General features: G+C 47.9%; 1 protein-coding gene and 1 long non-coding RNA gene across 3 annotated transcripts in view; one reads left to right on the forward strand and one right to left on the reverse strand.

Annotated features, from left to right (window-relative positions):
- The first annotated feature begins 5,255 nt into the window (after nucleotides 1-5,255).
- On the forward strand, nucleotides 5,256-6,393 carry LOC144689952 (uncharacterized). Its single transcript, XR_013578739.1, has 2 exons — nucleotides 5,256-5,840; nucleotides 5,899-6,393. It is a non-coding gene; the product is annotated as an uncharacterized LOC144689952 (long non-coding RNA).
- A 41-nt stretch (nucleotides 6,394-6,434) lies between these two features.
- Nucleotides 6,435-27,369, reverse strand: part of txlnba (taxilin beta a) — a 40,433-nt gene continuing 19,498 nt past the window's right edge. For both annotated transcript variants that reach the window (XM_078557475.1, XM_078557476.1), the window contains exons 4-10: nucleotides 22,119-22,289; nucleotides 16,046-16,240; nucleotides 15,284-15,403; nucleotides 14,308-14,382; nucleotides 11,053-11,145; nucleotides 9,297-9,392; nucleotides 6,435-7,154 (exon numbers count right to left, since the gene is read on the reverse strand). In XM_078557475.1, the coding sequence (XP_078413601.1) occupies nucleotides 6,543-7,154; nucleotides 9,297-9,392; nucleotides 11,053-11,145; nucleotides 14,308-14,382; nucleotides 15,284-15,403; nucleotides 16,046-16,240; nucleotides 22,119-22,289 (1,362 nt within the window). In that variant the 3' untranslated portion in view covers nucleotides 6,435-6,542. The remainder of the gene's footprint in view (nucleotides 7,155-9,296; nucleotides 9,393-11,052; nucleotides 11,146-14,307; nucleotides 14,383-15,283; nucleotides 15,404-16,045; nucleotides 16,241-22,118; nucleotides 22,290-27,369) is intronic.

The raw sequence follows: 27,369 nt of genomic DNA on the forward strand, positions 1-27,369 counted from the left end.
TGGTGTGTGCGTTTTTGCTTGTGTGTTTGTACATGTGTGTGCGTGCATGTATGTTTTTGAGCACGTGTGTGTTTTCGAGAGTGCATGTGTTTGTGGCTATGTGTTTTTTTTTGTGTGTGTGTGCAGGAAGAGGTAGGACATTGCTTTACACACACACGCATTTGTAATAATTTAAAGCTGGAAGAACATGGCTGGTGGTGGAGGTGTGCCTGGTGTGTGCTTCGTGCCTCATGAGCTGCTTTATAATTGCACTTGTGAAAAGTAACTGGTGTCTTTGAGGGTTTGGAGTAGTGATCTGGTGGCGTGCAAAGTTTATTGTTTGGTTTGTGGAAGCCATTGGTTAAGAGCACATTTTTACCTTCAATAAATTATAATGAAGAAAAACCGTTTTAATGAGTGTCCGTGTGTACTTTGATTATAAATCTGATTTCAGCTTAGAGCAGACATAACTGAGCAGCAGAGTAACTCTGGATGCTGTTCTCCTTTATACCACATTGTGCTGACCATTATTTTAGTTGGTTAGTGCTCTTGTTAAAAGGAATGTTAGCTGAGCCTTTTAAGCACTCATCTACTGTCATTGACATGATTACCCTGATTAGCCTGGTGTTCATGGGGGTGCGATGTGACTGCCTTCTGGCCCTGAGTGGGGGATTTTTTTGAGGCGGGGGAATGTCATGTTTTTTGCTAACTTGGAAGTCCTATGCTCAGCGGTAACTGCAGCAAGACAATGTCCGTCTCTGGTGGTGCCCAACGCCACTACAGAGAACTGCGGCGGGCTTATCTGCAGCTGGGTGATGTGCGTCTCTCTCAGAGAGCTCCAGACCACAAGGCTTTTCCTAGAACATCTCATCCATTCTCCCAAGAATAGAAGTGAGTCCACTTCCTGTTGCAGCCCTGCTCAATCTATGTGATTCGTCCATTGCCTTTTGCCTTCCTTCAGTTGTCTTTTGCGTGGTGTAGTATATTACAGCTGCCTCTCCATGGCCCTCTCTGTTGGGGAGGTGGAAATAGTTCAACAATGGCTGCCAGTTGAGCATGTGTTAGCCTTAGCACAATAGACAACATGTAGTCAGGCAATATTCAGAATTACTGTGTTCACCACTGCTTTCATTACCAGGAGGTTGTGGGTTCGAGCCTCACTCCAGAGGCTTGAGCACAAAATCCAGGCTGAAATTCCCTGTGCAGTACTGTGGGAGTGCTGCATGGTCTGTGGTGTCATCTTTCAGATGAGCCATTAAGCCCAGCCCCCCACCTAATCCTGTCAAGTGGTAAAGGATCCCATGATTCTATTTGGAAGAAGGGCAGGGGAGTTCTCCCTGGTGTCTTTTGGCTGATATTTACCCCTCAGCCAACATCACTGACAAAACAGAAAATGTGGTCATTGCCACATAGCAGTTTGTACGAACAAACGCAGGATTCTGCCAAAATCTGAAATAAAAACAAAAGTGCTGTAAATGCTGAGGAGGCCCGGCAACACCTGTGAAGAGAGAAACAGAGTTAACGTTGAAGGCCGATGATGCTTTATCAGAAGGGTCTGATAAAATATTGACGGTGTCATCGACCTTTAACTCTGTCACTCTCTCCGCAGATGCTGCCAGACCTGCTGAGTATTTTCAGCATTTTCTGTTCTTAATTTCAGCTTTCCACTGTAAAAGGGACCATCTGAGCATCTCCAGCACTTTCACGTTCCCACCATTCTTTGGTGTCCTAGTGTAATGTTCCCTACGTTACAATGCAGTCTAGACTTCAAAAGGACTCAACTGGCTGTGTAAGGTGCTTTAGCATGTCCCGAGGTTGTGAAAAGTCCTGTTAAATGCTGGTCCTTCCTTTCATTAGAGGAATAAGGGAAGGTGCAATTCTCACCACTGAAACATCGGATGCTTGTTTTCACTGCACCCTCTTGGCTGACGAGGCAAGTTTATCAGATGGAGATTTTGGAGCAGAGGATGTGTAAAAATACCATCTGGAACAGTCAACTGGGATCTCCGTCAGTGCCTCGGAATAGAATTGCAGATCCTAGGGCTGGCTTATGTGACCCTAATGCCCCGTGATATCATTTAAAAATAACAATCATGAATGAGGGTTTATTTTATTTGTTTTGTGTGACTTTGTTAGCATATGCTGAGCAATATGAGGGACGTGGGCTTAATAAAACTCTTCTTGTAGACGTCATGTCAATGTGTTGGAGGAGGATTTGTCATCAGTGCTTCCTATCTTGAATGAAGGAACTTGTATTGATATAGCGCCTTGCTGGACCTCAGGATTCGCAAAGCACTTCACAGCCAATGTTTTGAAGTGTAGTCGTGGCAGGAGCTTTTTTTAATTCATTTGTGGGATGTGGGCTTCGCTGGCTGGACCAGCATTTATTGCCCACCCCAAGTTGCCCTTGAGAAGGTGGTGGTGAGCTGCCTTCTTGAACTGCTGCAGTCCATGTGGTGTAGGTACACCCACAGTGCTGTTAGGGAGGGAGTTCCAGGATTTTGACCCAGCGACAGTGAAGGAACAACGACATTTTTCCAAGTCAGGACGGTGAGTGGCTTGGAAGGGAACTTCTAGGTGGTGGTGTCCCCATCTATCTGCTGCCCTTGTCCTTCTAGGTGGTAATGGTCGTGGGTTTGGAAGGTGCTGTTGAAGGAGCCCTGGTGAATTCCTGTAGTGCATCTTGTAGATGGTATACACTGCTGCTACTGTGTGTCAGTAGTGGAGGGAGTGAATATTTGTGGATTTGTTGCCAATCAAGTGGGCTGCTTTGTCCTGGATGGTGTCGAGCTTCTTGAGTGTTGTGGGAGCTGCACTCATCCAGGCAAGTGGAGAGTATTCCATCACACTCCTGACTTGTGCCTTTTAGATGGTGGACAAGCTTTGGGGAGTCGGAAGGTGTGTAACTTGCCACAGGATTCCTAGCCTCTGACCTGTTCTTGTAGCCACAGTATTTATATGGCTAGCCCAATTTCTGGTCAATGGTAACCCCTAGGACGTTGATAGTGGGGGATTCAGTGATGGTAATGCCATTGAACGTTAAGCGGCGATGGTTGGATTCTCTCTTGTTGGAGATGGTCATTGCCTGACACTTGTGTGGTGTGAATGTTACTTGCCACTTGTCAGCCCAAGTCTCAATATTGTCCAGGTCTTGCTGCATTTGGACAGGGACTGCTTCAGTATCTGAGGAGTTGCGAATGGTGCTGAACATTGTGCAAACATCAGCAAACATACCCACTTCTGACCTTATGATGGAAGGAAGGTCATTGATGAAGCAGCTGAAGATGGTTGGGCTGAGGACTATGTTCCCAAGGGGAAAGTGTGTATCTGGTTTAAATTATACATTTCATGGGTCAATACGGTATTCTACCCCAGGATTAAACCATTGGGCTGAATTTTTCTGACCCTGGGGTGCCGGGCTTGGTGGTAGGTTTGGGGAAATAGTGGGGAGGCCACATGGGGGATGGATCTCCGATGCGTTACCACTTTCAGGAGCTTTTCTAGGGACAAGCAGAAAAGCGGATCAGCTGCCCATATCATAGACAAGGGCAGCTAACTGAAATAGATAAGACCCCGATTATGGGTGATTTTACTGTATAGCTGGCATTTTGGTGACAGCAAGTTCTGTACCACCCCACCCTGACCGATGCATGTGGAAGCTGCCAGCTCAATGGAGGTGGCCTCCCTGTGACAGACCTAGAGGCCATCGGACGGAGGTTCAATCCCCCAAGCAGAGAGCTGCAGGCAGAAAAGTCAGGCCCCTGCAGCCCAAATGTGCCATCTGGAAGGGTTTCGCCTCTGACCTGTGGGCCTGACTGGCTTCCACCCCACTCTGAGCGCTATATTTAATTTTAAGCCCCTTTCAAGGGTGACCCCATTTCGATGTCACCCACCCGCCTCAGCAGCACCCACCCCACCCCGGGTCGGGCTGCTGAAGCTGTTCTTACTCTGATTGGACCCCGCAGCGTTGGGCGACTGACGGTGAGACCACCCTTACCGGGACAGCGAGCTCGGAGGTGGCCAATCGGAGGCCGTCCCCGGGAATATCGCTGCGCCACTCTCGTTCCCGGCCAATCCCCAGGCCCGCAGGAGAACCCTGCCTAATGGCTCAGTGAGGGTGGGGAAGTTCTAAGTGCTCTTTGACGGAGGAGGTAAAAGAATGAATAAGCCAGGAATCAAACTGATCTTGAATTTAGGGGGAAAAAAATACTTTGTACAAGGCATTTTGAGAATGTGGAATGTACTAGGTGAAAATTTGGTATTCTTGCATTTTGTCCTGATGAGTACAAGACGATAAACTTCAGCAACATGTCTCTCTTCTCAGCAAGATTCAAGTTCTGTACTAACAAGCAGAATCAATTGAGATGCTTCAGCAAGGGGGATAGAAGCCTCTTTTTTTTACCCCTTACTGGGGCATGAGCCATGCCAAGTCACCCTTGAGAAGGTGCTGGTGAGTTGCCTTCCTGAATCTCTGCAGTCCATGTGGCACAGGTACACCCACAGTGCTTTCTGCCTCTAGTGGTCTGGTACACCTGAGTGGCTTGCTAGGCCATTTCAGACAGCAGTTAAGAGTCAAACATATTATTGTGGGTCTGGAGTCACATGTAGGCCAGGCCAGGTAAAGATGGCAGATTCCTTTCCCAGAAGGGGGCTAGTGAACCAGACAAGTTTTTTGACAATCAATTACTATTAATTGATTATACTTGTCTTTTAAAGCTAGGTTTATTTAATTAATTGAATTTGTCCTAGTTGCTGTGGTAGGATTTGAACACATGTCTCCAGAGCATTAATCTGGGCCACTATATTACAAGTCCAGTGACATTACCATTATGCTGCTGTCCTTCTCAGATAGGAAAGGTATTAAACTACATGGAGAAAGCATAGGGGATTGGAGTAAGGATATAGGGCTTCATGAGTAACACAATGTCAGAACAGGATCCGGGGATTGATAAATGAACTGTTCCTTTGTTAATGTACAGACAGACAGGAAGAATAGCCAGAGAACCTTCACATTCATTGGCAGTGACTATTTCTTAAATAGAAACGGGAAAACGATGGAAATGCTTTGCGGACAGAGACAGTTAATGGGTGCAATTTTAACTCATTCAAAACCCATCTACTTACACAAAGTTAAAATCGTTAGAACCTGTTAACATCGCAGGTTGGTGGCCTTTTGTCAGAAGCAGAAAAGTTAGGGATTTAAAAGTTCATAATCAAGTTAAATCTCTTAATTTCATCCAGCCATCAACCAGCGTTTCCTGCACTTTCTGTTTTGATTTCAGATTTTTGCAGCGTTTTGCTTTTCTGACTATTGCTTAGCTGCTTCTGGGATTGCTATTTCTTTTACAACAAATGAGAACATTCCTACATTTGACTGGAGGAAGAGAGAGAGAGAGAGAAATAAAGAGAGATGTAGAACGTAAATACAAGAAATGCTGGAAATGGGTAATCAGCATCTGACAGGGAAAACTCAAGCAATGTTACAGGCGCTGACCATCAGTCTAATTAACAAAGTGATAAATACATTGGCTGGGTACAGTTCCCTCCTTCATGGGACTGTCTCTGTCCTGCAGTGAAAAGCATGGATATGTGTGCGACCTGGTCTGAAGCAGGGTGTAGCTGTTCATGGCTGAGACTAGAGTGGGATAGTTACACACAGGCTCTGCATCAACCCATCTTCCCCTTCCTCTAGCAAGCCACAATGATGCCTTTGGGCCATTGACCTTGGCATCCAGAATGGAAGGGGAAAATTAGAAAACTAGCATTCTTCCACTCAGTGTGAAGAACTTTCACAACTATGACTTATGAGTGTATCACAGTGAGTGCTGAGTGTGTCACAGCAAGTTCTGAGTGTATAACAGGTCTGAGTGTGTCACCGTCAGTCTGAGTGTGTCACAGTGTGTTCTGTGTTACAGTGAGGCCCTAGTGTATCTCAGTGGGTCTCAGTGTATCACAGAGTTCTGTGTTACAGTGAGGTCTGAGTGTATCTCAGTGGGTCTGAGTGTATCTCAGAGTTCTGTGTTACAGTGAGGTCTGAGTGTATCACAGTCAGTCTGAGTGTGTCACAGTGTGTTGTGTGTTACAGTGAGGTCTGAGTGTATCTCAGTGGGTCTGAGTGTATCACAGAGTTCTGTGTTACAGTGATGCCTGAGTGTATCTCAGTGGGTCTGAGTGTATCTCAGTGAGTCTATCTCTGAGTCTGTGTATCGCAGTGAGTCTGTATGTGTCTGAGGGTCTGTGTGTGTCTGAGAGTCTGAGTGTGTCACAGTGAGTTCGGAGTATATTATTCTGTGCTGAGTGTATCACAGATGTGCAAGGTCTTCCTTCCTCATCACTGAGATGTATTCTATCTAAATGTTTGTGTTCATGTCTAGAATGCACTGGAGATAATAAAGTTTTTTTTCATACGGGTTAGTCTGACTCTATTGCTCTATGAAGAAAAAAATAACCAGGAATAAGGATATATTTTCATTTCATTGCACCCAATATTGGAAAACAAATCAATCCCTTAATGATGAGTTTTAAAAACTGATTGAGAAGTGTAGTTAGTTAGACACTGTCAATCAGTCAACTGCATCCATGTCCGTTTCTTCTATCCTGTCTGCAACTTCCCCCTGGCCAAGGCCCGGTTCCTCTTTGGAACCTCCTGTTTCCTGAGCAGTGTCTGGAACACAAGCTGGAATTGTAGGTGGAGTTGTAGCTTGAGGAGGAGTGGTATCCGGTACTGGAACAGGAGCTGGAGCTGGAGCAGGAACTGGAGTGGGTGGTTCTGCGGCAGTGCCTGTCTGGTTATCTTGTAATAGGGACCTTAGAGTCTCCGCGATGGACAGTGTGCTTTCTGGCTCGGACTCTGGAGAAGCATCGTCATCCCTTGTGCCATCCTCGTGAACGGCTTCTTCTCCGCAATGTACCACTTTGAACACCATGGCCAGGTCCTGCAGACGGTTCTCCCCCAAAGTGGAACCCACTGATGTCTCTGCACCTTTCCCCTGCTCCTGCTCTTCTTCAACACTCTCTCCTTCACCTGCCTGGGACTCTGGTTCATCTGCCTTGACGCGCACATTCATTATCCTCTTGTATAGCTCAGTCCTTTCCTCCTGAAGTGCTCTACAAAGGTTTTCCAACCTCTGGATCTTCAGTTGGAAGCACTCGTATTCCTTGGATCGTACTTCTCTCTGTAACAGAGGACATCATGGTAAGAATTATAGAACCATACAGCACAGAAGGAGGCCATTCAGCCCCTTGTGCCTGTGCTATCTCTTTGAAAGAACAATCCTGTTAGTCCAAAACCCTTCCTTTTTCCCAGAGCTCCTCAAGTTGTTACCTTTCAAGTATTTCTCCAATTTCCTTTTGAAAGTTATATTGAATCAGCTTCCATGACCTTTTCAGGCAATGCATTCCCGATCTCTTAATAAGCTTAATAAAAAGAAGCATTCTCACCTTGTACTGCAGTTACCTGGTTCGAGCCCAGTTTGAGCTAAGTATGGTATGGAGGCAGCAGACCTCAGTTATACCATCAGCTCTGTAACACCTACTGCTCAGAGCTATCAATCACTGCATACATAACCTGGCCACACCTCAGCTTCAAAGATAAAGTGATACCTTAATCATTTCCTTCATCAGCTTTTCAGTTTCATCAGCTTCCTATTCAAATACACATTTAGACTTTGCGTTGAATGTACTGCCTTGTTAGACATCATATCCTCCCACTCATCGCCAGCAGCTGCCCTGCAGGTCTGCTGTCAGCTGTGGCTCAGTGGGTGGCACTCTCACCTCCGAGTCACAAGCTGGTGGGTTCAAGTCCCACTCCAGAGACTTGTGTGCATAATTGCGACCGACATTCCAGTGCAGTACTGAGGGAGTGCTGCACTATTGGAGGTGCTGTCTTTCAGATGAGACATTAAACCTAGGTCCCATCTGCCCTCTCAGGTGGACATAAATCCCATGGCACTATCTTGAAGAGCAGGGGGAGTCATCCTCACCCACCCTACGGTGTCATCTACAGGGCCAGTCTGTGACTTATTCTTTTGCTTTGCTGTCAGAGGATGCTGACCCTTGTCCTGTTACTAACACATTTTGCTATCTGACCTTTATGCCACTATTAGCACCCGCCTTAGTCTTTAACACTATCGTTACCATTCCCTTTGTCTTGTGTCCGTGACATCTTTGTCAAATGTCTCCTGAGCTCCCACCTGTCCCTTACTTTCTATTTTGCTCCAACTGCTCCACTCCCCTCTCTTCAACAGTATAAAACCCATCACATTTCTACCTCTCTTCAGCTCTGAAGAAGAGTCTTACGGACTCGAAACGCTAACTCTCTTCCTCTCTCCACAGATGCTGCCAGAGCTGCTGAGTTTTTCCAGCATTTTCTGTTTTTGTCTGAGTCATCCTCAGTGTCCCGGTGAATATCCCTCAACATCACTTAAAAAAATCAAGTAATCGAGTCATTGCCTCCTCTGTTCCAAGGAGAACAACCCCAGCCTATCCAATCTTGCCTCATAGCTGCAATTTTCCAGTCCTGTAAACACCCCCCGTAAATCTCCTCTGTACCCTCTCTAGTGCGATGACATCCTTCCTGTAATGAGGTGACCAGAACTGCACACAGTATTCAAGTTGTGGCCTAACTAACGATTTATACAACTCCAGCATAACCTCAAAAATAAAAGCAAACTACTGGAAAGCTGAAATAAAAACAGAAAATGCTGGAAAAGCTCAGCCGGTCTGACAGCATCCGTGGAGAGAGAAACAGAGTTAACGTTTCGAGTCCGTATGACTCTTCTTCAGAACATAACTTCCCTGCTCTTATATTCTATGTCTTGGCTAATAAAGAAAAGGATTCCATATGCCTTCTTAACCACCTTATTGACTGGTCCTGCTACCTTCAGGGATGTGTGGACATTAACTCCAAGGTCCCCTCACTTCCCCTACACCTCTCAGCATTCAGTACTACGCCCCCTGGCCTGGGGGATCTCTGGGATTGTGGGCTACGTGTGCCTCAAGGTCCATAGGGCGGACACACCTGTGCTAGTATGTTCAAGAGAAAATTCCAGCCCTGGAACTTTGCAGGATAGGGGTTGCCGGGTTCTGGAGCAGTTCCGGCCACCTCCAAGCCTTTCCCACTGTAACCCTGGCCTGGAAATCCGCCCTCACCTTGCACCCGCCCCATCAGCCGAAGGGGAGATGATGGCAATGTGGTTCCAGTTGCCTTGGAAATGATGGAATTGGCCGCTTCATCAATGAGGCCAAGGCTTTCCAAGCTGGAAGCTGCGACTCCTGAGAAATAGGTGCCAACTTTCAATGGCTGTATAAATCCTCACCTCATCGATCATGTCCAGGAGAGCTTTGTTGCAGGATTCCCACTTGGTCTTCCACATTATAGTCTCCTTCTCCAGCTTCTTCATCCTCTTTGTCATCTAAAAGGGGCAATAGAATAGGGGTGTTACAGCCCGAGAAGCAAGTGTCAGCCCACAACAGCAGTCTCACTCCCCTGAACCAGATAGACTGTGGGTTTAAAGTTCCCGCTTCTGTGCTCTGAGCACATAAACTAGGCTGACACTTTACTACATGTTAATCCAAGCACCTTTAGGTGGGTGTAAATGATTCCGTGGTGCTACTTAGAGAACAGGGCAGTTGCCATCGCTGATTTTATCCTTCAACCAACTCCAATATTGACTAACCGGTCATTTTTCCCATGGCTGATACCTTGCAGAAGTAATTCATCGATTGTGAATCACTTTAGGATTTCCTGAAGCTGTGAAGCGTGTTGTATAGATGCAAGTTCTAACCTTTCAGAAGAACCAATTGGCCATTTAGTTGAGCAAATGCACTCCCTTTCGATAGATCAGACCTACCAATTCAACAGGTTCCCATATCCCTCGACTACTACATTACAGCAATGACTGGTCTTCAGAAAGCACTTCATTGTGTGCAAAATGCTTTGCCAAGTCAGGAGGCCGTGAAAAGTACTATATAATTATAAATCTGTCTTTTTTTTTAATACATTCTCTCTTTGGAAATGGGTCCAAATAACACTGCAGCCAGTCTGCTCCAATCCTTCTTTCATGTCTATTCATTCCGGAATGAGAAGAGTTCCTCCCGACTGCTTTCTCCTCCTCCATTTTATCTGGTACTTCAACACATCACCACAGTGGACAACAACGTTTCTGCTTCGAATCTCGGGGGCGATGCTACATTTTCTAAGCCATTAAGCAAAAGTCAACATAAACTGCACCACCCCCAACCTCCAACAAAATACGTAGTGGATGATGATGCTGGGGAATAAATTTACCACCGTGGTCAAACTGGTGGCAATTAAGGACAGTTAGCCATGGTTCAGTGGGTAGCACCCTCACCTCGGAGTTACTAGGTTATGGGTTTCAGTTCCACTCCAGGTATTTGAACTAATAACCTAGGCTGATGCTCCCAGCGCAGTACCGAGGGGGTTATTTTGATGAGACATTAAACTGAAGCCCCGTCTGCCCTCTCAGATGATGTAAAAGATCCCATGGCCCTATTTCAAAGAAAAAGCTGAGGGGTTCTCCCCCCAGTGTCCTGCCCAATATTCACCCCTCAATCAACGTCAAGAACATAGATCATCTGCTCATTATCACATTGCTGTATGTGGGATCTTGCTGTGCACAACCTGGCCGCTGTGAATCCCACGTTGCAACAGTGACTACACTTCAAAAAAAAACTTCATTGGTCTCGGTCCTGAGATTGTGAAATGCGCCGCAGAAACACAACTTACTTCTTTCTCTGTACGAACAACATTCACAATTATCCCAAGGGTTTAACCTGTCCGACAGGGCTCCAGGAAGAATTTGGGTGCAGCCACTGGCAAGTGAGCGAGGTGGTGGACGCAAGGCTGCACCAGTCTGACACTCTGTGCCCAGGCCCGCGTTCACTGCCGGAGAGAGACCTCACACCCGGAAGCCTCACAAAATGATCCCCCTCCCCTCCCACATCAAGGCAAGTGATGTTACTCCAAAGTCTACATGCACACACCGCGGCTCCCCCTTCACTCTCACAATGTCATCGCCCTGTAAATCGCTCGACTGGTTTCCAGTGTCTGACCTTTTCCATGTCCTGTTTGAAGCTGCTGAACATTTCATTGCTTTTTGTCAGCGTCTCCTGGAATTCCTCGAACTTCTCAGAGTAGAGTTTGAGCTGGAGAGAGATCAGCAGACACACATCAGCCCTGGAGAGGGAGTTCCTATTGAAAGCATCTATTGGTTCAATGATTAAAGCACCCTCACTCCTGAGTCAAGTCCCCACCGCTCCCCATATTCTAGGCTGACCCTTGAAATCAGCACCGAGGGAGTGCTGCATTGTCAGTGGATGAGACGTCAAACTGAGGATTTGTTCAGGTTGATGTAGAAGACCCTGTGGCCTTATAAGAAGAAGAATTGGAGAGCTCTCCAGCTGATCTCATATAACTCCACATTCACCTTTCCAACAATCAACGCGTTTGACCCAGAACTTGACCTCCTAAAGCCATGAGCGATTGATCCAGCTCTGAATTTTATAGGCTGTGCTGGGAACGAGGGTTGCTGGGAGTCTGTTCTATGATGTCTGGGGGCAAAACACTTTTACTGACCCGTGAGGCCAAACTTTTTAACACAGCGCGTGGCAATGAGCTGGAACTCGCTGCCCACGAGGGTGGTGGAAGAGGAGATGATGAACGATTTCAAAAGGAAATTAGACGGGCGCGCGAAGGAAATAAACTTGCAGGGCTCCAAGGACAGGCTGGATTCCTATTCAGAGAGCTGGCATGGACTCGATGGGCCAAATGGTCTCCTTCTGTGCTGTGATGACTGAGCCTCTAATCTCAAATCCTGCTTGACATTTCTTAATTGTGTCCCCTGGTTCTCTGTCAAAGTTTAATCCTTTCACGTTGTCTTTCAACAGTACGAACGTGATCACGTTCATTATATTTGATTAACATAGAGGCTAGGGGGAAGTTTTAAAAAAAATTTTTTTCAAGGCCAGCACCCTTAAAACTGAGTGGCTTGCTCGACCATTCCAGAGTCAACCACGTTACTGTGGGCCTGGAGTCACATGTAGGCCAGACCAGGTAAGGACGGCAGATTTCCTTCCCTGAAGGGCATTAGTGAACCAAATGGGTTTTTACAACAATCGATAGTTGTCAGGGTCACCATTACTGAGACGAGCTTCATCTTACACTTGTGCTAATTGAATAAGTACCACCAGCTGCCATGGTGGGATTCAAACCCATGTCCCCAGAGCATTAGCCTGGATTGCTAGTTAAGCGACAGTGCCCCACTACACCACCATTTCCAGCGGAGGTCCCCGTTGGGAGGCCCTCTATGGTGGTGTCCTCCCGCTTTCCATTGGGGACCTGGGGTGGAGGGTGTTGCACGCAGCAGTCCCCTATACTCGCAGAATGTGTAGATTCACGGACTCCCAGGATACCTGCCCTTTTTGTGGTCTTGTGGAGTCCGTGGACCACGTTTACATAGGGTGTGATAGGCTGCACTCCCTTTTCAGTTACTTAAAAAACCTTTTATTACTGTTTGGTTTGCACTTCAGTCCCACGCTCCTGATCTACGGACACCCGGTGCGGAGGGGGGGGCCGGGAGGGAGGAGGACCTCCTCGTGAACCTGCTCCTGGGCCTGGCCAAGTTGGCCATTAACAGGTCCAGGCAGCGGGCGGTCGAGGGGGTCGTCTCGCCCGACTGTTTGGCCCTCTTCCGCGGCTACGTTCGCTGCCGGGTGTCCCTGGAGAGGGAGCACGCGGTGTCGGCCGGCACCCTCGAGGCCTCCCCTGCCCGGTGGGCACCGCGGGGACTGGGGTGTTTTATCGACCCTCTTTAATCACATTTTGATTTGATGTTTGTAAGTTTCCTTTAAACTTTGTCCTTGGTTTTACAGCTGACCTGACTTAGGGGCTGTGTTTATTTTATCCCTCATTTTGTTAATTTAGTTTAATTGTTTGACTCAGAAAGAGTTACACCACCATTTTCCCATATTCTGGAGAGACTTAATCGCTCAGGAAGGTTTGGGCACTTTCCCTGAGAGACTGAATAAATTGGCTAAGCCATGCAGGCTGATGAAAGCTTGATAAGTTAAATAACAATATGGGGCTTTCTACATTTCAGGCTGAACCTGTGAGATGTTAGTGACAAACACATTTGCACACCAGGCTGCTACTCCTAGTGCAGCACTGAGGGAATACTGATCTGTTTGAGACAGTGTCTTTCAGATGAGATGTTAAACAACATCTGCCTTCCAATTAAAGATCCCACCGACCTATTTTGCAGAAAAACAGGGGAGCTCTTCCCCATGTCCTGGCCGATAATTATCCCTCCTGAACATCACTAAAACAGATTATTGGTTGTTGAGGGGCCTTGCTACTGTACTTTCAACATTGCAGCAGTTACTACACTTCAAAAACGTACAGAATTGCCTGTAAAATAATTTGGTTCAGCTTGAGGTTGTGAAAAACGCTATAGAAATGCAAGTTCTATTTTAAAAAAATATTTATGTATTTCATATGTCCAGAATATTGTAGTAAAGTGTTGCGGTAAACTCTCTGATATGTTGATCACAATCAGTGGATGAATATAATTTTCTTGTATAAGACATGTTAATAGAATTGTGACATGGATTTTAAAAACCTGCTCCCTTGAGCCACATAGTGGAAATAGCCTGTAACTACATTGTGACAGTTGACATAGCAAAATTGAATGGGATAACTCACAATGGTAAAAGGTGACACAAAAGAATGACCAACAATAGTGACAAGGCAAAATAAAGGAAAGTGTACCCTATGGAGAGAGTTGCAGTGTGCCTCAGTGGTAGTGAGCTTGCCTCAATGTTTGAAAGTTATGGGTTCGAGTCCCACTCCGGGCACTTGAGCTGACAACTCCCAGTGCAGTACTGAGGGAGTGCTACATTGTTGAAGGCACCATTTTTCAGACGCAGTGTTAAAATGGAGATCCCTTTCTGCCTGTTTGACTGAGATCCCATGGCATTATTTGCTGAAGTGTTCTCCCTGCTGTCCTGGCTGATAGTTATCTCTCAACCCACATCAGTCAAGCAGATTTCTGTACCATTCACCTCATTGCTGTTTGTTGGGGGGTGGGGGGGTGGGGGGGGTGGGGGGGGGAGGGCCCTGCTGCATGCAAATAGTCTACTGTGTCTCCCTACAAAACAACAGTGGTTACTTCATAATAATATTAAGCTGATTAAAGGATCCCAGTGTCTGTTAACGCTGTGTGCATTAGTACGGTTTCCCAGCAGTAAAATTTCCCCTAGCATGCAGATATAAGGAGCCTAAACCTCATTCAGCGGCCGTGCACCATTCACCTGGGCTTTGAGCAGGGTTTCTTGTTCCTTCATGATGTTGGTTTGCAGCTTCCACTCAGACGCTTGATTCAGTAGCTGTTCGAAGAGAGAGGGGGAGAAAGATCGAGCGATTGCAAACATTTTGGTACGAGCGTCAAAAGATAAGACTGCATTTCAATTAAGTTTTTTTGCACTCCTCAAGAACCCATATTTAGACCATAAGACATAGGAGCAGAAATTAGGCCAATCGGCCCATCGAATCTGCTCCGCCATTCAATCATGGCTGATAAGTTTCTCAACTCCATTCTCCTGCCTTCTCCCCGTAACCTTTGATCCCCTTACCAATCAAGAGCCTATTTAATGTGCACCAAGCCTGCACCACTCAGACCCCACGATGGCTGAAGCATAATGACCAGACATGCTTCTTTCGCCACAAAGACAGAAAACGCTGGGAAAAAACTGAGCAGGTCCGGCAGCGTCTGTGGAGAGAGAAACAGAGTTAACGTTTCGAGTCCTTGTGATCCTACAGACTCGAAACGTTAACTCTGTTCCTCTCTCCGCAGGCGCTGCTAGACCTGCTGAGTTTTTTTTTTCCAGCATTTTCTGTTTTTGTTTCAGATTTCCAGCGTCCGCAGCACATTGCTTTTATATTATGGTTTCTTTTGCCTCCTGTCCTTCCGCCCGCCTCCATTGCACCCCGTCGCAGATTGTGAGATGACATTGACGAGGATGTTTGTTTCAATGAAGCACATGGGTCAGTGGAACTGCCCAATATCCTGGTGGACTGGGTTACAGGTGCAGATTGAAAGAGGGGCTGTATTGCTGGCTCCGGTGCACAGCTCAGGTCAGCAATTCATAGAAAGGGGATGGGAAAGGCTGAATGTTCCATTCCTGTTTCTATGTCTCTTATGAGCCCATGGTTGCCTAACAGTTACCCACCACAGGGTGGACCAATAGGTACACTGTGTGCGTGAGCCAATCATTGGCCAATACTTACATATTCCTTCTCTCGCTGGTGGCGTTCCACAGCTTCTTTCATCAGCTCCTGTGCTTGTCCAAGTTTCGCATCCATCAGCTGTTGCTGCAGGTCCTTGTGTTTGAAGACCTTCTCAAAGTGCTGCAGAGAGGATTAGACACACACTCACACAAAATGGTGAATACCTGCCTCCTGGATAGGCTGTGACCAGCTCGGCAGCCATTTTACAAGCCAACCCTGGGTTCCCGCCATCCCCTGAGCCTTTGATCGGACTTAATTGGAACTCCTAGCGGTGGGGATCCGGCTGACAGCTGGCAAGGTTTGCCGATGAAATCCTGCCGGGCGTTACCAGCGTGTGAATGTCGAGCACCTTCCTCTGACTGTCAACGGAGTCAGGGCACCAGTCATAGTAAACCTTCTCTAAGGGCAATTAGGGATGGACAATAAGTACAGGGCCTTGTCATGAAGGAGTAAAAAAAAATGTAAACCCCCCCCATGCATTTGTGCCGTGTGGGAGAAATTCCACAGGTATTCCTGATCTCCGCTGTAACTTCAGGATTGCCCTTCAGACTCCAGGAATTAAAGATTAACCCCCTGGACACTGCAGTCAGCAATGCCCAGGAGAAAAATCATAGGAGAATTTAAAACAATGTTTCTATTCATTTTCTTTAAACCTTTTTATTTGTTTGGCCCTGGTTTGCAACTCCAGGAATATATCAAGTCGGTGCTGGGAAGTGGTTGCTGGCTGACCTTGGGGACAGCTGTCCTGTCAGTGTGTCTTACCTCCTCCCGTGTATCATACTGATCGATGATGCTTTTCAGTTTGTTGGCGAGCTCAGTGTTTTCCTCACACAGTTTGATATTCCGCTGGCTGTGCTGGTCTATCTGAGACTGGATGTCCAGCAGGGTGTCCTGGAAATGTTTGGTCACCTCTTTGCGTTTCTCCTCCTCCACCCTCGCTCGCTGCAGACTCTCCTCCTGCTCCGGGAACAAGAGACAGGTCACGTCGACTTCAAAGGCAAGGAGCGACGAGAAGGAAGACGCGTCTACAATTTTCCCACTCCGTGTATGATCCACTCTACCACCTGAGTGATCGACCCTCTCCTGTGCGATCCACCCTCCCACCGGTGCGATCCACCCTCCCACCGGTGCGATCCACCCTCCCACCGGTGCGATCCACCCTCCCACCGGTGCGATCCACCCTCCCACCGGTGCGATCCACCCTCCCACCGGTGCGATCCACCCTCCCACCGGTGCGATCCACCCTCCCACCGGTGCGATCCACCCTCCCACCGGTGCGATCCACCCTCCCACCGGTGCGATCCACCCTCCCACCGGTGCGATCCACCCTCCCACCGGTGCGATCCACCCTCCCACCGGTGCGATCCACCCTCCCACCGGTGCGATCCACCCTCCCACCGGTGCGATCCACCCTCCCACCGGTGCGATCCACCCTCCCACCGGTGCGATCCACCCTCCCACCGGTGCGATCCACCCTCCCACCGGTGCGATCCACCCTCCCACCGGTGCGATCCACCCTCCCACCGGTGCGATCCACCCTCCCACCGGTGCGATCCACCCTCCCACCGGTGCGATCCACCCTCCCACCGGTGCGATCCACCCTCCCACCGGTGCGATCCACCCTCCCACCGGTGCGATCCACCCTCCCACCGGTGCGATCCACCCTCCCACCGGTGCGATCCACCCTCCCACCGGTGCGATCCACCCTCCCACCGGTGCGATCCACCCTCCCACCGGTGCGATCCACCCTCCCACCGGTGCGATCCACCCTCCCACCGGTGCGATCCACCCTCCCACCGGTGCGATCCACCCTCCCACCGGTGCGATCCACCCTCCCACCGGTGCGATCCACCCTCCCACCTGTATAATCGGCCCTCTCATTTGTATGATCCACTCCCTCACCTGTATGATCCATTCTCTCACCTGTATGATCCATTCTCTCACCTGTACAAAAGAAAAATTCTGAGGGGAGGACCCACCATCCATGGTTAACTAGAGATGTTAAGGAAAGCATCAAACTTAAAGAAAAAGCATGCAACTCCGCAGAGATGAGTGGCAGGACAGATGATTGATCAAAATATAAAGAACGGCAAAGAATGACGAAAAGGTTAATCAGGAGAAAGAAATTAGAGTATGAGAGGAAGCTAGCTAGAAATGTAAAAACAGATAGCAAGAGTTTCTACAGGTATTTAAAAAGGAAAAGAGTAGGTAGAGTGAGTGTTGGTCCTCTAGAGAGTGATAGTGGGAAGTTAATAGTAGATAATAAGGAAATGGCAGAATAAATGAACAAATATTTTGCTTCTGTGTTCACTATAGAGGATACAAAAAACATTCCAGTAATAGCTGCAAATCAGGAGGTGAACGGGAGAAAGGAACTTGGTGAAATTGAAATCACTGGGAAATGGTACTGTGCAAATTGATAGAGTTGCAGGCTGGCAAGTCTCTGGGACTACTTGCTAGGGTCTTAAAAGAGGTGGCTAATGAGGTAGAGATGGAGCTGGTGTTAATTTTCCAAAATTCGCTAGATTCTGGAAAGGTTCCATCAGATCGGAAAGTAGCAAATATAACCCCTATATTCAAGAAGGGAGGGAGACAGAAAACAGGAAACTATAGGCCAAAACAAAAAGCTAAAAGCTACTGCGGATGCTGGAAATCCAAAACAAAAACAGAATTACCTGGAAAAACTCAGCAGGTCTGGCAGCATCGGTGGAGAAGAAATCAGTTAACGTTTCGAGTCTTCACGACCCTTCGGCAGAACTGAAGCATAGTTAGGAGAAAGGTGAAATATAAGCTGGTTTAAGGTGGGGGGGTGGGGGGAGAGAGAAGTTGAGGGTGTGGTGATTGTGGAGATAAGCAAGCAGTGATAGGAGCAGATAATCAAAAGATGGCACAGACAAAAGGATCAAAGAGGTGGTGATATTTGTCTAAGAAAAGTGCTAATTAAGAATGGAAGACAGGACACTCAAGGTACAGCTCTAGTGGGGGTGGGGTGGAAAGACTAACAAGGTTTTAGTTTTAGATTTAAAAATAATGGAAATAGGTGGGAAAAGAAGAATCTATATAAATTATTGAAAAAAAAGGAAGGGGGAGGGGGGAGAAACGGGGTGGGGATGGGGGAGGGAGTTCAAGATCTAAAGTTGTTGAATTCAATATTCAGCCCGGAAGGCTGTAAAGTGCCTAGTCGGAAGATGAGGTGCTGTTCCTCCAGTTTGCGTTGGGCTTCACTGGAACAATGCAGCAAGCCAAGGACAGACATGTGGGCAAGAGAACAGGGTGGAGTGTTAAAATGGCAAGCGACAGGGAGGTTTGGGTCTTTCTTGCGGACAGACCGCAGGTGTTCTGCAAAGCGGTCGCCCAGTTTGCGTTTGGTCTCTCCAATGTAGAGGAGACTGCATTGGGAGCAACGAATGCAGTAGACTAAGTTAGGGGAAATGCAAGTGAAATGCTGCTTCACTTGAAAGGAGTGTTTGGGCCCTTGGATGGTGAGGAGAGAGGAAGTGAAGGGGCAGGTGTTGCATCTTCTGCGTGGGCATGGGGAGGTGCCATAGGTGGGGGTTGAGGAGTAGGGGGTGATGGAGGAGTGGACCAGGGTGTCCCGGAGGGAACGATCCCTACGGAATGCCGTCAGGGGGGGTGAAGGGAAGATGTGTTTGGTGGTGGCATCATGCTGGAGTTGGCGGAAATGGCGGAGGATGATCCTTTGAATGCAGAGGCTGGTGGGGTGATAAGTGAGGACAAGGGGGACCCTATCATGTTTCTGGGAAGGAGGAGAAGGTGTGAGGGAGGCTGCACGGGATATGGGCCGGACACGGTTGAGGGCCCTGTCAACGACCGTGGGTGGAAAACCTCGGTTAAGGAAGAAGGAGGACATGTCAGAGGAGCTGTTTTTGAAGGTAGCGTCATCAGAACAGATGCGACGGAGGCGAAGGAACTGAGAGAATGGGATGGAGTCCTTACAGGAAGCGGGGTGTGAGGAGCTGTAGTCGAGGTAGCTGTGGGAGTCGGTAGGCTTGTAATGGATATTGGTGGACAGTCTATCATCAGAAATTGAGACAGAGAGGTCAAGGAAGGGAAGAGAAGTGTCAGAGATGGACCATGTGAAAATGATGGAGGGGTGGAGATTGGAAGCAAAATTAATAAATTTTTCCAGGTCCCGACGAGAGCATGAAGCAGCACCGAAGTAATCATCGATGTACCGGAGAAAGAGTTGTGGGAGGGGGCCGGAGTAGGACTGGAACAAGGAATGTTCCACATACCCCATAAAGAGACAGGCATAGCTGGGGCCCATGTGGGTACCCATAGCCACACCTTTTATTTGGAGGAAGTGAGAGGAGTTAAAGGAGAAATTGTTCAGTGTGAGAACAAGTTCAGCCAGACGGAGGAGAGTAGTGGTGGATGGGGATTGTTGGGGCCTCTGTTCAAGGAAGAAGCTAAGGGCCCTCAGACCATCCTGGTGGGGGATGGAGGTGTAGAGGGATTGGACATCCATGGTGAAGAGGAAGCGGTTGGGGCCAGGGAACTGGAAATTGTTGATGTGACGTAAGGTGTCAGAGGAATCACGGATGTAGGTGGGAAGGGACTGGACAAGGGGAGAGAGAAGGGAGTCAAGATAACGAGAAATGAGTTCCGTGGGGCAGGAACAAGCTGACACGATCGGTCTGCCAGGATAGTTCTGTTTGTGGATTTTGGGTAGGAGGTAGAAGCGGGCCGTCCGAGGTTGGGCGACTATCAAGTTGGAAGCTGTGGGAGGAAGATCTCCAGAGGAGATGAGGTCAGTGACAGTCCTGGAAACTATAGGCCAGTTAGCTTGATGCCTGTTGTGGGGAAGTTATTAGAAATCGTTCATTAAGGAGGTTATAGCTGGGCACTTAGAAGAGCTCAAGGCAATAGGGAAGAGTCAGCATGGTTTTGTGAAAGGAAAATCATGTTTAACCAATTTATTGGAGTATTTTGAAGGAGTAACATGTACTGTGGATAAAGGGGAGCCTGTAGATGTACTGTACTTGGATTTCCAGAAGGCACTTGATAAGGTGCTACATCAAAGGTTATTACAGAAAATGAAAGCTCAAGGTGTAGGTGGTAACACATTAGCATGGATAGAAGATTGGCTGACTGGCAGAAAGCAGAGAGTATGCATAAATGGGTCTTTTTCTGATTGGCAGAATGTGATGTGTGGAATCCCACAGGGGTCTGTACTGGGGTCTCAACTTTTTACCATTTACATCAATGACTTAGATGAGGGGAGTGAAGACATGATGGCTAAATTTGCAGATGACACAAAGATGGGTAGGAAAGTATGTTGTGAAGAGGACATGAGGAGGTTGCAGATGGATATAGATAGGCTGAGTGAGTGGGCAAAGATCTGGCAAATGGAGTTTAATGTGGGAAAAAGTGAAGTTGTTCATTTTGACAGGAAGAATAAAAAAGCAGAGTATTACTTAAATGGAGAACGGCTGCATAATTCTGAGATGCAGAGGGATCTAGTACATGAGTCACAAAAGTTAGTATGGAGGTACAGCAAGTAATTAAGAAGGCTAATGGAATGCTATCCTTTATTACGAGAGGGATTGAACATAAAAGTGAGGATGTTATGCTTCAGTTATTGGTGAGGGCATTGGTGAGACCACATCTCGAACACTGTGTGCAGTTTTGATTTCCTTATTTAAGGAAGGATGTAAATGCATTGGAGGTGGTTCAAAGGAGGTTTACTAGATTGATACCTGGAATGAGTGGGTTGTCTTATGAGGAAAGATTGGATAGACTGAAGTTTAGAAGAGTGATTTGATTGAAGTATACAAGATCCTGAACGGCCTTGACAAGGTGGATGTTGAAAGGATGTTTCCTCTTGTGGTTAAGTCCAGAACTAGGGGGCACTATTTTAAAATTAGGGGTCACCCTTTTAGGACAGAGATGAGGAGAATTTTTTTCCCTCAGAGGGTTGTGTGACTTTGGAATTCTCTGCCTCAGAAGGTGGTGGAGGGGGGGTCACTGAATATTTTTAAGGCAGAGGTAGATAGATTCTTGTTAGGCGAGGGAATCAAAGGTTATCGGGGTTAGATGGGAATGTGGAAATCAAAACACAAGAAGATCAGCCATGATCTTATTGAATGGCGGAGCAGGCTCGGGGGGCCGAATGGTCTACTCCTGTTCCTATTCCTTATGTTCTTACGATCCACTCCCTCACCTGTACGATCCACTCCCTCACCTGTACGATCCACTCCCTCACCTGTACGATCCACTCCCTCACCTGTACGATCCACTCCCTCACCTGTACGATCCACTCCCTCACCTGTACGATCCACTCCCTCACCTGTACGATCCACTCCCTCACCTGTACGATCCACTCCCTCACCTGTACGATCCAACACCTCATTTGTGTGGACCACTTTCTCAACTGCTCTGATGAGATTTACGCCTGTGTGTGTGAGAGTGTATGTGTGTGTGAGTGTATGTGTGTGTGAGTGTATGTGTGTGTGAGTGTATGTGTATGTGTGTGTATGTGTGAGAGAGTGTGTGTGTGTGTGTGTGTGTGTGATGTGAGTGTATGTGTGTGTGTGTATGTGTGTGTGTATGTGTATGTGTATGTGTGTGTGAGAGTGTGAGTGTGTGTGTGTCTGTGTGTGTGTGTGTGAGTGTGTGTGTGTCTGTGTGTGTGTGTGAGTGTGTGTGTCTGTGTGTGTGTGTGTGTGTGTGTGAGTGTGTGTGTGTCTGTGTGTGTGTGTGTGTATGTGAGAGTGTGTATGTGTGTTTTACAAAGTCCCTATTTAATTTGTTTACAGTTGCTTTTGGCGCACGGCCCCTTTCACCCTGGAACCCCTCCCCCTGTGCCACTAACCTTGAGTGTCTTGTTGTGTCTCTGGAGTTCCCGGCACAAGCTCTCGAGTTTGCTGCGAGCCAGTACGGCCCTGCTGTGCTCAGTCTGTAGCTGGTCCTTCTCTTTGCCGAGCTGGGCCTGTTTCTTCTGCAGCATCTTCCTCTGTTTCTGCTCTCCGCGATACTCCTCCAGCTGCACCCAGAGAACCGTCAATGAATACCTGGGAATGCTGGGGGGATCACAGGGGTACACGCCGAAAAACACTAGGGATTACTGGGGAATGCCAGGGACCACCAGGGAACATTGGGCATCACCGGGAAATGCTAGGGAATGCCGGAATGATTGGGCAACACTGAGGATCTCCATAAAAAAACTGGGGATCACTGGGGAATGCCGGGGTCCTTGTGAAGCTCCAGGCAACATTGAGGATCACCAGAGAACATTGTGGAACTCCAGGGAATGTTGGGGATGAGCAAGAAATGCCAGTGATTGATGGGGAACGATGATGATCGTGGGGAATAACCAGGGAAGGCTGGGGAATGCTGGCGCTCACTGTGGATCACCTGGGATCACTGGCAAAGGCTGAGTATCCCCCGAGGAGGTGAGGGAATGCGGGGAAATGCCAGGGAGTGCTGGAGGTTATTGGGAAAAGCTGGGGAATGCTAGAGGTCACCGTGGAACGCTGGGGAACACTGGAGAACACTGTGGAACTCCGGGGAATGCTAGGGATGACCAGGAAATGCCAGAGATCACTGGGGAATCCTGGGGAACGCTGGTGATTGGTGGGGAGCACCAGGAAATGCTGGAAAATTCCAGAGAACAATAGGGAATGCTGGGATCATCAGGAAGTGCCAGGGAAACGCCGATGATCACTTCCCCCTGGAGCAGATTGCTAATCACATGGGATCCACCAGTCGTCAATTGTTTAAACATGGCCTTCAATCCATAAACAAACTAAAAGTGCATCGGTCATATCCAAAAAGACATCCTTATAAAAGTGAATTGTTTAATCTTCAAGCTTTAAAACTATTTAGAACATCCCATAGAAAGAAAGAATCTGCATTGACATGTTGCGCCTTTCAGAGCCACCCAGGACATCCCGGGACATCCCAGGACATCCCGGGACATCCCAGATTGCCTCGCAGCCAATGGCCTAACTTTGAAGTGTAGTCACAGTGGGAATCTTAAGAAATGCAGCAGCCAATTTGCGCACAGCCAGCTCCCACAAACAGCAAAGCGATGACCTGATAACCTGAACGATATTGATTGAGGGATTAATATCTGCCAGGGCCACAGCAGGGACAATTCCCCCTGCTCTTCTCCGGAGTCGTACAATGGGATCTTTCACGTCCACCTGAGAGACCGGACGGAGCTTGGTTTAACGTCCCATCCCTTCTCTTTTAGCTTCCTTCCCCTAAAATTCTTCCCTCTCAGCGTTCACTTTTATGTTTTTCCCTGTACACTGCCTTCCGAGAATATTCTCTTTCGATGAACCTGGTGGAAATAAATGCAAGTTTCCACCATTGAGTTTTTTTGAATGGCAAACAAGCTGCAGTCCTGCCACACCCCTGATGGTGGCACCAGCGAGCTTTAGCAGTCACTGCGGCCACCCACCCCCAGGGATACCGCAGCCTCGATGGACATTGATTCAATACTGTTAGGAAATCCTTGGTGCTGTTCACTGCGCAAGCAAATTATTTTATAACAAAAAAAGCCACAGGCACTCCAATCTGAAAGGTAAAGTTTGTTTCTGATACACGGCATGGATTTGTTTTAAACTGGACATGCAGTTACCGAGGTCTGTCGGGGTGAGGGGGGGATTCTGTAGTTAAATCCCCTCAACATCACAAACCAGGCATCAGAACCCAACTCGCTTATAAGACAAATAAAGCAGCTGTCTCTCAAATGGAATTAAGTGTTTTTTTTTGCAAAGAGGAGGGGTGCATAGGAACTTGAGGAACTGGAGTAGGCTATTTAGCTCCTCATAGATGCATTAAAAAAAACTGCCTTTCGTTCTTATCTATTTGTTCCTGGGATGTGAGTGGTGCTGGCAAAGGCACCATTTATTGGCCATCCCCAATTACCCCGGAGAAGGTTTGTGGTGAGCGCGCCACGACTTTTTCTGTTGTGGTTAGATACGACCGAGTCTGTTACGAAGGGTCAACCTCATTGGCTGTGGGTCTGGAGTCAAAGTGTAGGTCAGACTGGGTAAGGATGGCAGATTCACTGCCCTGATCATCAAGGTGAGAATTTTAATTCCAGATTTGCTAATGAATGGAATTTCAGTCCTCTTAGCCGTCGTGGCGGGGTTCGAACTCGTGCCCATGGAGCATTAGGCTAGGCCTCTGGCTGACCAGCCGGACAACGTCACCATGGCTACCCTAGCCCTGTGCCCCCATAAGCACATTTAGAACAGGAGTTGACCATTCAGCCCTTTATAGGCACATAAAAAAAAACTGGGGTCATTCATTTAGCCCCTCGCAGTCAGATGAAGAACTGGAGTTGGCCATTCAGCCCCTCGGGCCTGCTCTGCCGTCCCTTAGAGTCCCGGCTGATCAAGGGAAGTGAGCCATTTGGAATCTGCCATCTCGCTCCCACTGGCACGGATTTTTATATGTCGGACACAACCCCTTGGTGCCTAATTTTATTTTTGGGTTCAGGCGGGACTGACCAGATAGTGAAAGGAGGTGGAAAGCAATTTCCTCCTTAAATTCGACACCACCAATTCCCAGCTGGGCCTGGGGTGGGTGTTTTTTTTTTTGGAGGGTCCCGGCAGAGAGAGGAAGGAGGTGGCATTTTAATATTGAAAGAAGGGGAGTGGAAACCTCTAGCCCGGTAACACCCTCCTCTCTAATTCGTGGCCTGTGGAAGTGTTAGACACCAGCCTCACAGCACAGCCAGATAACTGGTCATAGGGACCGGGCCTTCAGGTTGAAGGTTGCTTAAATGACACTAAACTTTATCGGCAAGTGTTTATTTGGCTTTTGTAATTGTTGTTCTGAATAATTCATGTTTCCAGTTATTCTTGACTCACTGGTGTGTCAGCTCTGGCTCCGCTGAATCACTCCCGCATCTGGGGCACAAAGATTGTGGGTTCGAAGACACGTCCGAGCACGTAGCCCCAGCTGACACTCCAGTGCAGCACTGAGAGAGCGCTGCACTGCCGGAGGTGCCTTTTTTCAGACGAGACGTTAAACTGAAGGCCCCCATCTATCCTCTCTGCTGGATGTACAGGGGACCACGAAGAAGAGTGGGAGTTTGCTCCTGTATCCTGCCCAAGCCTGGCCCAAACAACACCTACAACAGCCAGCGCAGAGCTGGCACACGCTGGGAGAGTGACATCCTGAAACCCGAGTACCACCGTGAGGACATGATCGGGGTGGGTGGTTCCATGTGTCACAGAGCCTGCAGGTATTGGAGATGTACACATTTGCTTTCCCCTCCCATTGCTGAGAGCATAGGATCAGGAGGAGGCCACTCAGCCCCTCGAGCCTGTTCTGTCGTGCACTGAGATCATGGCTGATCTGTGGCCTAATCCCATGTACCTGCCTGTGCCCCATATCCCTTAATACTTTAGGAGAACAAAAATCTATCAATCTCATTTTAAAATTAGCAATTTGATCTAGCGTCAATCGCCATTTGCAGAAGAGTGTTTCAAACTTCCACCAAAGAGCGTTTCCTATTCTCACTCCTGACTGGTCTAGTTTTTAGACAATGCCCCTTATCCCTAGACTCCACAGCCAGCACAAATAGTTTCTCTCTATCCAACCTATCGGATTCCCTTAACGTCTTGAAAACTTCGATCAAATTGCCGCTTAACTTCCTAAACACCAGGGAATACAAGCCTTGTTTGTGTAATATCCCCCTCATAATTTAACCCTTGGAGTCCAGGCATCGCATTGTTAGATCTACGCTGCACTCCCTCCAGGGCCAATAAATCCCTGCTAAAGTGGGGGCCCAGAACCTCTCACAGTAACTCCAGACATTGTCTAATCAGGGCCTTGTAGAGCCAAAGCCTGAGGCCTACCCTCCAGGTAGAAAGGCCCAGCATTCCAATAGCCCGTTTGATTATTTTCTGTACCTGTTCATGAGATTTTAATGATCTATCGACCTGCGCCTCCCCTGACACCTGTTTCTATGGAAACAGCTTTGCGGTATAGGTTTAGGTGCTATCAGCACTGGACCTTTTGCGTGGTGTTTGCACTCGTCCCTGACCATGTTGATTTGACTTAGGCCTGAAGCTGAAAATGGGCCCAGTGAATTGGATGCTAAGACACCTGTCGGTGCCATTTGCTTCCTTGCTTTTTACACACATGCTGCTGACCGTAAACATGAGCTGAGCCAAATACTCTGCTGCCTGGCGTATCCCAACTCACACCAAATCCTGTTCACCCGTCATCCCCAAGCTCACCGACCTACATGGGCCTCCAGCCCCATCTTTGTTTCAAATCCCTCCATGGCCTCGCCCCTTCCTATTTCTGCCACCCTTCTCCAGCCCTACAACTCTCAGCTATCTCTGCTTCTCAGTTTTGACCTCTTCAGCATCCTCAATTTTAATTGTTCCCTCCCATAGTGGCCGTGCCCTCAGCTGCCCCAGCCCTAAGTTCCAAGTTCCCCTCCCTAAACCTCGCCACCTACTTACCTCATTCTCCTCCTTTAAGGTGCACCTTAGAATCTACCTCTTTAAGGTACATCATCAGTACTAATACCTCCTTATGTGGCTTGCTGTCATACGAACATACATACATACAAAATAGGAGCAGGTGTAGGCCATTCGGCCCCTCGAGCTTGCTCCGCTATTCAATAAGATCATGGCTGATCTGTTTGTGTTTAGATTTCCACCTTCACATCTACTCTCGATAGCCTTTGATTCCCTTGCCTAACGAGAATCTATCTACCTCCGCCTTAAAAAATATTCAATGACCCCGTCTCCACCACCTTCTGAGGCAGAAAGTTCCAAAGTCGCACAACCCTCTGAGGGAAAAAATTCCCCTCATTTTTGTCCAAAATGGGCGACCCCTAATTTTAATGCAATGCCCCTTAGTTCTGGACTCGCCCACAAGAGGAAACATTTCCACATCCACCTTGTCTACTGTTCAGGATCTTGGACACTTCAATCAAGTCACCCCTCATGCTTCTAAACTCCAGTGGAAATTTGATAATGCCCCTGTGGAGCGGCTTGTGGACATTTTAGAACCATAGAACCATAGAAAAGTTACAGCGCAGAAGGAGGCCATTCGGCCCATCTTGTCCATACCAGCCCAAGGACACC

Source organism: Cetorhinus maximus, chromosome 14 (genome assembly GCF_964194155.1).
Source record: "Cetorhinus maximus chromosome 14, sCetMax3.hap1.1, whole genome shotgun sequence".
Classification (NCBI taxonomy): domain Eukaryota; kingdom Metazoa; phylum Chordata; class Chondrichthyes; order Lamniformes; family Cetorhinidae; genus Cetorhinus; species Cetorhinus maximus.